Consider the following 9737-nt stretch of genomic DNA (forward strand, 5'->3'; position numbering starts at 1 on the left):
ACACAAAAAAAACTCTACTGAGAAGTCAGACAATTGGATTTTACAAGTCATACCCACCACCATCCACCTCTGCATTATACGCCTAAGGATAACTTCAAATAGAAGAGAAAAAGCAACTCTACCTCAGCATCTTTTTAATGTTTAGAAGGCAGCTCCAGTCATGTTTTTCATCTTTACAAAGTCAGCTTTAAAACCTTTTAATTCTTCCATTTGTTTCCTTCTGATCACACTTTGAATACTAAATCATATGGAGTTTATCAGTCATACATCTATATATTCAGGCACATCACCCACTCTTTTTCTTCTAACACTCAGTGAACTGCATGAAGGGAAGGAAAACCTAAATTAAGTTTACTAGGGTTTCTGCAAAAGAGGATATATTTCTTCTCACTGTGTACATCTTGAACATTTTAGAGATGATCTCACTTAAGTGGGTGTTCATGAAATGGTGCTGATGTGGTATATTCTCCACATTATAGACTATTCAGTATTATAATTTGTCATTGCATACTTTCATAGCAGTAGCAAACATATGAAGCAATGTAATAGTGTGATGGTGTAAAAGGATTCGATAAGGGTTGCATGAAGACCACAATGTATGGCCATCTTCTTGAAATGGTCAACATTCAGCATGGTGAGCCATAATTTTCCAACAAAATCTATGACACGTTGATACTTGGCTTGTGGTCTCCAGATCTGATCTCCACAGAAATCTACCTATGGGCATTCCTTCTCTCTTATTGAGTTTAAAGGCAGTAATTAGGACCCACATTTTATTACTTTGATGTAAAAAAAAAGGGCACTTTTTGGCTGCATATAGTTCTCTCTATCCAAGGCAACTATATAAAGGAGGTAATTATAAGGTAACATGTGGAGAAATAGTAAGAAGATATTAGGTAATATTTCTTTAGCCCTTGGAATAGGGGAAGATTTAAATAGAAGAATTAAATAGAGGAAATCTGTAGTTCAAAGAAAACATTGAGATATTGTATTTCTTCCAACCGTTCCTCTTGTGCCATACTCTCACAACTGGCCAATAAAAATTCATACATGAGACTGTTCTTTGCATAATCATGTTTTTATTTGCTTCCAGTTACTTTGGGGAGGAAACCGACTTTGATTTATTATCGCTTTCAGTGGAAGATTTTTTGCAGATGTAAAGTACTGCATAAAACTGTTGGCTATGTCTATGCTGCTGCTGCAAAGCCAACCTGGTTGTTGCCCAAATCATACACAGAGTAGTAGGACCTGAGGAAGACATCACCAAGGATCCACAGAGGTTGCCCATTCTGGGATGGCAGGTAAGTGGGCATCATGCCAACCTGGCAACTGCCACCAGAATACTATTGAGGAAAAGACATAGACTGCATTAAAACTCTTGAGTTTAAGGCATTTTTCTCAAAATATCAGATATAACCTGAGAAGACTAACTTGAGAAAGCAAAGACTAACTTTCAGTATTCAAACTCTCTATGATTGTAATCACATATAACACTCTGCCAAGATTTTTAACCACCAATCACTATACTATTCTGCAACTCCATTTTAAATAACACATTTTTAGGTTAGTTCAGTGCATTATTCCTCAATTCCCTACAGTAAAGGTAAAATCTAAATCACAAGTCTTGGTTTCAATACATGGACCACCAGGAGTCAACATGTTGGCTTCAATTGCTCAAGCCTGCTCAAATATTTATTTTCTTAATGGCCACCAGACCCTACACCATACTGCACCTTCTGGTGCCTCATTCCTAAGAAACAACTTTTATAACTTGCCAACTTTCTTATCTATTGTACTTCATCTTTCCCATGAGGATATCTCAAGGTCATACTCCCCTCTGCTTTCCCAAGGGAGGGAGAGCAGGATGAGATGTCATGAAGAGATACAACTGTGCTATGTCTTTCTATAGTAGCAACCACACAACTGCTAAACCGAAAGATTGTCCCTCCTCTTCCCCCTGCAGAACTAGCAAATTTGTCAAGCACCCTTTCCTACCTAATGCCTTCTACAAGGATTCTATTACAATTATCTGCTATCTTGGAATTATAAGAGTTGTAACCTAAGACCTATTGAGGGCTTCAAGTTGGAAATGGCTGATACAAGGTAATTTTGGGTCCCTAAGGCCAACATGGAAACAGCTGTTGAAAAGAATGACCCACCTGAAGGACATAGCCAGATGGACTCAGGGGGAAACTAACTCCATTGATGACAAACGTGATGGTGGGCATGCTCTGAATATTATCGCAGTTAACCACATACTATACAATAGGAAAGAAGATAAGAGAAAATGTGCAAAAACCGTAAGCATTCTTAGGGATAAACTAGACAGTAAGTAAATTGCACAGCATTCTGCTCTACTTCTCAATTTGATTTACTTTGCTGTAGTAGTGCACTGGCTCAATTCAAGATCAAGATGCATTAGAAGGGAGACCTCTAATCCTTGCCTTAGCCTTCTTATGAAAAAGCCAACTCTTCCCTATACTGGCACATGCATGGAAGTTAAAAACAATCTCCACTGGCATCGGGTTTGGTTTCATAACAGCTCAACTAAGAGCTAGCAACCAAGGCAGAGCCTGCCAGGTAATCTCTATATTTTCTGGCAACTGGATAACCCACCTCCCCTCTCCCACCTCCCCCATCCCTCGCAATTCCTATTGCCTGAATAAATGAAATGAGCATTAAGGGAGTCAATCTTTCCATCATCTTCTACTGGATTTGTCTGGGGAATATTTGTATACCCACAATAAGAGTATCCCAGGTCTCATACTGATATTTAGTATTGCCAGCTACACTCTGCATTCCTTGTCCCTGCATGTAGCTGTTTTCCCTTACCTCGCCATAGCTGTTTTCCTGAGCTCCAATGTATTGCATCAGCTCTCCAAAGACATTCTGAGGAACAGTGAGGAGGGATGTTCCAGTATCCACGATGCCCTGGCATCCCTGGCTGCACCAGTTGGTTGTCTGGTTGTTAACAGAGAAGCTAGAGAACAAAATTTCAGAGACATTCACTGTTATATTGCTCTTCCACAGTCAGTCAAAAGATGTCCAGTGGCATCACTGGAACTGGAGTGGCTGTGATTATCTTAATATAAAATCAGGTAGTTGTCTTGTCCAGGTTTTGCCATTAGACAACCAGAGTCATTTTTTTAGTTTCCAAAGAGGAAAAAAGAGGATTGCCCCAGAAATAAAAGCAGGCTTAAAAAACATATTCATAGAGTACAAAGTTAATGACTGCTGACCAGCTGATACTAGTGAAATCAGAGATGCCTTGGTGTGGGAAGCCAGGGACTCCCCCCAAGAGTAAGTGGAGCCAGAAGAAAGAAGAGAATGGGAAAAGGTTAACAATCAAATGCCATTACATTCAATTAGGTTAATGTGATTACGTCTCCATGTAATACCTTTGCCTTCTGTCATATTAAAAACTATCAGTTACAACATTCTGAGTGGATCTGGTCTCCCTACCATCATTGGTGTCCCTTGATGTAGAGAGTTCAAATCCCATCTCCAAGGGATCATTCCTCATGTCAAGCCATAAGATTCTGCTGTTTTTTCATCAGGCTTTTCTGTAAATATTACCGCTGAGAACAGCCTTACCTATCAATCGCAATTTGCCAATACATTTCTTGGGTGACTGGAGCCCAGTTAATCTGTCCAGTGTAGAGATTGGGATCGGTTCCTCCGAAGACAAGTGCACCACCATTCTGGGAGCTTGGCTGCCTAATGGGATCAATGCAGAAAGTCAGAAGGACAATCTTATCGAGATGTATTGCTGGATCATACCAATGTTTCCTTTTTAGCTGGCTGAGAGATCTGTGTGTGAGAGCCTTTTCACAGTGAAATAATATCCTTTTTGAAGTTCTGGCTGGTTTCTTATGCCTCAATTCAACTCCAAGGGAAGATATCATGCAACCACAGAGATAGAAGGGGCCATTTAGGCCACCCATTTTCACTCTATAGGCTGGAATTCAGTTTAAACTAGTGTTTTTCAAACTTGGCAACTTTAAGATGGGTAGACTTCAACTCCCAGAATTCCTCAGCCAGCATGCTGGGAATTGAAGTCCACCCATCTTAAAGTTGCCAAGTGTGAAAAACACTGGTTTAAACCAACCATGAATTGTCACTCACAATGCTCTGCTTTAACACATCCGTTGAAGCAGTGCCCAGCATCTCTCTGAGTATTTGGTTAACTGTCAAACTGCTCTTACAGTTAGGAGATGTTTCAAAATACTAAACTGGAATCTGATTCTGATAACTTAAATCTATTGTCCAGGATGACAGATAATAGGTCTCCTTTCTCTGTGTGTATCCTTTCAGGTGCTAAAGAGTGCTAGGATATCATCTATCAAGTCTTCCCATGGTGGTTTTCAGATCAGGAGGCACACAGAGTGAGGGACAGAAATATGATAAGGTAAAAAACAGTAGTCTCTATCTCACATCAGTAAGGTAAGCTCAAGAATCATTTTTAAAACTCTAAAGAAATTCTAAAGCACCCTAAAAATAAGGTAGACAAAAGAAAGTAGAATCTATTTTAACAGGGAAAAATGAGCAATTGGAGCAGCATTTTTCTTATAATATTAAGAGGAAGGCATGACCAACATTTTGTGGCCAGGAGTCAGTAGTATTTTAGAGGGGCTGAGAATTTAGTGATCACTACCAAGAGATCTGGGTTCAAATCTCCATTCTGCCATAAACAGATAGGATGTCTTTAGAACAATCTTCCTTCATCAGTACCACCTAGTATTTGTACCACATAGCAACATAAAGTTGACATTTTCAAAGCTTTCCCTCTCTTTTAGATTAAAATGAGAAAAGCACTTTTTTGAATCTTAAATCTGTAATCCAAAGAGAGTCCACTACAGTTATCTTACAGAAACATTCACTGGATAGCTTCCTGAAGGAAATAAGTGAGAAACCAAAGGTCAAAAATGCCCAGTGATCTTAAGTTGTCCGTCTCAAAATCCTGAGAAACCAACCAGAGAAACATGCTCCATAAGTCTTATTGACATAGGGTGTAAGCTATATACAAGGTATAGAAGAGAAGTGAGTAATAAATGTGGTGGACCAAAACGACCCAATCAAAAGAAGAAAGGTAGAAAGGACTTTATACTTACTGACTCAGGTAGAAGCTGAAAACAGCAGACTCAAGCAAGTTCTCCTTCATCATTCCCTGCATTACAGTGGTGGCACCGCCAGCAGAAATGGAAGGATAGGCCAACCCCAGGATGCCATCAAATTTTGAATAGACAAAGGCACTGCCAGGCTCAGTCTCACTTAGGCCAAATTCTTGATTGGTAATAGAAATGCCTTGGATCTAGAAAGGAGTGGGAGGAGTCATAAGGTAAGGGAAGCACAATAGTCTAACAGAAGTTCAGAAAACTGAAATTACTGGATAACTAATCTCTTTTGCGGTAACAGAGAAACAATTCACTATGCAGAATATTAGAGAATGGAAACCTGTCCAGCATCATGATCAGTCCATCATGATATATATTAAAATACTTCAACATTTTTTGCCCTTTTGATATTAACAGATAGATAAACCTTGTCCCATTCAGGCATTCTCATATCCCCAAATGCTCAGCACATAAATGTGCAACCAGCTGGAGGGAGCTGATGTCATGAGGGGGATGTCAACTGTGAGACTAGGCTGAAGCTGCCATAACCTAAAGATGAAGCAGGCACGTAAGCAGAGAGGACAAAAGCCAGGAAACTTATCTATGAGATCCCTTCAGGGAGGTAGATAAGAAGGAAGCAAGTCGTTAAGGAAAAAGGACTGAACCAGAAAAAGGAAGCTGGGCCTGAGCACATGGAAACCCTCACCCCAATCCCATCAACTTGTAAATCAACCCAGCAAGGACTTTTGGGGATAAAAGGGGTCCTGAAGCCCGCCCACTCTGAGTCATCTGAGTCACCTTTGGATCCAGACTTGGTGGCTTCCCTCCCTCTAGCTAGTGCCTGGCAGCCTAGTTGGGAAGGACGTGGGTAAGTGTGGATGAGCGTGTGTGTGTGTGTGTATGAGAAAGAGCAAATGTACCTTGCATCCAGTAAAGTTTTGCTGTTACTTTAAATTCACTGGGTCTCCATGTATTACAAAGAACCTCTTGTGCCTCAGTGTTCGGTTGGAAGTGATTTGTGTGTATCCCTAATTATTTCCCAGCTGTTGACCAGGGCTGTGTGTCTGTCTGCTCCAGCCGCACCTATCTGGAAAACCCAGGTAGAAAGCAAAGGGGGCTGACAAGATCCGCATGCCTCAACAGGCTGTGAGTGTGTGAGTGAGTGACCATAAGCCGAACCTGGGAACAGCGTGTATAACACAGCAAGGAGTAGAATCATTGGAGTAGGAGCACCCTAATACCAACTGAACATGGTAAAGATGAAGGCAATTTATGTTGGAGTTTCAGAGTAGGTGGCTTCCACTGGCTAAATTCCCATTCTGTATCAGCACCAGCTCCTGGTATTTTCCCCTCCCACTACAGTCAAGGTGTGATGCCTTGGCTTCTTTCCACTGGTTTTCAGAAAGGATTGGGAGATGCCTTTGTGGTTCCCCTTGCACCATCCACATCAGCCAACTAGCAGCTCTCCCTTCTTCATCCATCAAAGCCCTAGGAAACAGCCATGAGGACACTGGCACAACCCCATGATACTGCAGCAGAAGGTAAGAGTAAGACCAGTGGAAGTGGCCCAACCTCTTTATACATTTATAAAATTTCAGTATCTGCAAGCTTGAATGTCTTCAAGATTCAGTTCATTACCAACTATCATCATCATCATCATCTTGATTTCAGTCACTGACCAGACCAACACTGTCTACTGTACAATATCAATAACATTGCATTAGGGTGCTAGGAGTGTCAAATGAAGCAAATACTTTCCACTTGGAGAGAACTGCTACTTACCGTTACAGTGTCATAGCCAAAGACCCCAGTGAGACTACCACTTCCATACTGTATAGAGAAGGTTTGTCCATTGCTGTAGTAAGTAGAAGACTGGTTGGGATTAAATAATGGATGGTTTGCTGGTGGTAGAAATGAGAGTGGAGGAGAGAAGGTTTTACTTTTGAGTTAACAACAAAACCAGGTTTAAATAATATCACAATGGGCCTGAAGGACAGAAAAGCGTTTCCACAATTTGTGTATTTTTTTATTCTTGAATGAATGAGAGAAAAGTACTCACTGCAAGGCTCACTCTGGCAATAGACAGATGGCACCCAGAGATTGGATGACCCAGTGTCGAAGAGAACCAAGAAGTCCTGGGGTGGAGTTCCAATACTGATCTCTCCATAATAGGACATCTAGAGAAAGAAAGACATTGTCATCATTCAAGGCTTCTGCACTTGGATGTTGATAATGTAAGGACTTAACACATTCAATAGAACATCCTGTACCCACTCAGAAACATATTGTTCAATATATTTTAGAAATGGCTATAAGCAAAAATATGGAAGAAATAAAAATTTCAGAGACATGGGTTTACAAAGCATTCCAACTGATTTGTGATAGTTTTTTTTTTAAGTAGGTACTATATAGCCAGAGTAATCACATTTACAATTCAGTTAGGTTTTCATATCTGCTTTAGTGTTAATTGTGCACATATTAATTGTGTGCATGTGACTGTGTTTGATGTTAGCTATCCAGCAAATTTCCAGATTATTACACAATTGCAATTGGAACCAGGCCTCTGATATTCTCAAATAATGTAAACTATTCCTGTCTAGTTTTCATCTTGCCATAATTGTGATAGTTTCCCCTTAACTAGCCAGATACTCACATCCATGTAGTTAGCAAGGGGCTCGATGCCAGTGGCAAACTTGTTCATGTATTTGCTGGCTGGATCATAATAGCGGTGTAGGAGCTGTTCATGGACACCTTTTTCCTTCATCACTTCCCTCATAGACTTGAATTTTTTTAAGGGTACCCTGTGTCAAGTGGGCAGTTAAGTGGAGAGTCAAAAAGGCAGCTCTAGATACTTCCCAAATTAAATTTTTTCACTGAAAGTTCTTTAGGCAGTTAAAGAGTTTCTCCGGATTGAGCCCAATGTCACTTTGGAAATTATACTAACTTCTGTTTAATCCTGCCAGGGTTAAATCTTGTCTTCATTGAACAGGAAATAGGACTCAGGGACTTCAAAGTCCCCCTTTCAACTCTACTATTCTATAACAGCATTATAAATTTGAGTAACAACATGAGTTCTAATTTTGTCCATTCTGTTAAGCACTGGAAAGCTGAGGCAGCATAATTCCAGTAAACTAAGGACCGAGAGAGAGAAAGAGAGAATCTGACTCACTAATTTTGGAGAAAGAAGATGGAATGGGATGAATTATTAGTCTAATATAACACAAAAATTTGTATTACACCGTCCTGAAAATACCCATATAGGAAACAGAAGTGTTATTTATCATAATAGCTACACAGAGTGGTTGTTACTCCTAATTATAACTATGCATCTGAGGTGTTCTTCCTGGGTTTCCTGGGAGTTATAATGATTAATATCCCAGAGTATACATCTTTAGCTGCAGCCCTATGTCCCCTAGGTCAATGCTACCTAATTTTCCACTTTTGAGCCAAAACACAAAGTAAATCCAGTTATTCTTCAACATTGACCCTTCTGAATTTTGGGATGCAGTTCTTCAGCAAAATGCTATGAAAGAATAAGATGAAAGTAATGAGCAGCAAGATAACATATCAGATAAGGCATACAAAGTGTAAAGTGTAAAGGCATGCATAGTTCTAAAACTATGCCCAAAAGGCATTACAATTTCCACATGAACATTTTAGGAAAAGGACATGAATCTAATACAGAAATGGGATGAGCGTAAGGGCATAAGCATAGGAACAAAAGCAACATCCTGCTGGATCGGACCCCTGGGTCATCTAGTCCAGCAGTGGCCAATCAACTGCACAAGAAAGCCCACGAGTCTCCCACTAGATGGCCCTCAAAGGCAGGCACACTGCCATCGAGTCTAATGGCCACTGATCCCCATGATTTCCACAAATCAATCCAACCCTTTTTTGACACTAGCTAAGCTGATAGCCAGCACCACATGTCATAGTAGCAAATTCCAGGGTTGAGAGAGAGAGAGAGAGATATCTGAAACAGATGTTTTACTCTGAGAGCAACTGAAGCTGAAAAGCAATTGAAGCTATAACATAATTGTGCCATACTCACTTGATAATAGCCTCACTGAGGTGAAGGCATACGAGGGCAAGGATTAGCCACTTCATGGTGCTCTGTTCCCAAATGCAGTTGCTAAAGTGATTTTTTTTAGCTCCTGCAGGGACTTGGGACACTAGGTAAAGATTGGTATGCTAGGTTCCTTTCTTTTATACCCTGAGTGGAGGTGGGTTTTTCCCCTGAACACATTCCACAAAGTCATGTATGAGTCCCTTATCAATGGATCATGATACTCCATATCGAGATTCTTCTCAAAAACATTTAGAAACTTATCTCAAGTAGACCTATTTAATCAGTAAAGCAAACACTGTTTTACATAATGTTCTAGGAGCAGAGATTGGTACTAGTCTTCTTATCATCATGACTTCAGTTCTCTTAATTAAAATATTTCCACTTGTACATGTGACAATAGTTTTGATGTGTGTTTTTGAAAATTAGGCTGAAGGAAACTTTTTGCTTATAGATCTGGGTTTAGAATGGAAAAATATACAGTATGGCCATAATCAACAATGCAATCTATATTGTTTCCATCCAAGGCCTGTCAACAGTATATCAGCAGCCTGAGA

At 40.1% G+C, this 9737-nt stretch overlaps 1 protein-coding gene across 1 annotated transcript; it reads right to left on the minus strand.

The window, feature by feature from the left end:
• Positions 1–1059: 1059 nt before the first annotated feature.
• Positions 1060–9298, minus strand: LOC103066093 (gastricsin-like). Its single transcript, XM_007442194.3, has 9 exons — positions 9166–9298; positions 7768–7915; positions 7174–7291; positions 6897–7015; positions 5112–5311; positions 3595–3717; positions 2833–2980; positions 2160–2258; positions 1060–1343 (listed from the first exon to the last, which is right to left on the minus strand). The coding sequence occupies exons 1-9, from the start codon at positions 9219–9221 to the stop codon at positions 1188–1190; spliced, it is 1167 nt and encodes a 388-aa protein (XP_007442256.1). The 5' UTR covers positions 9222–9298; the 3' UTR covers positions 1060–1187.
• Between the last annotated feature and the right edge of the window lie 439 nt (positions 9299–9737).

This window comes from Python bivittatus, unplaced genomic scaffold (genome assembly GCF_059951505.1).
Source record: "Python bivittatus isolate LINGU-HERP-01145 unplaced genomic scaffold, Pbiv_v1 ctg000700_np1212, whole genome shotgun sequence".
Taxonomy (NCBI): domain Eukaryota; kingdom Metazoa; phylum Chordata; class Lepidosauria; order Squamata; family Pythonidae; genus Python; species Python bivittatus.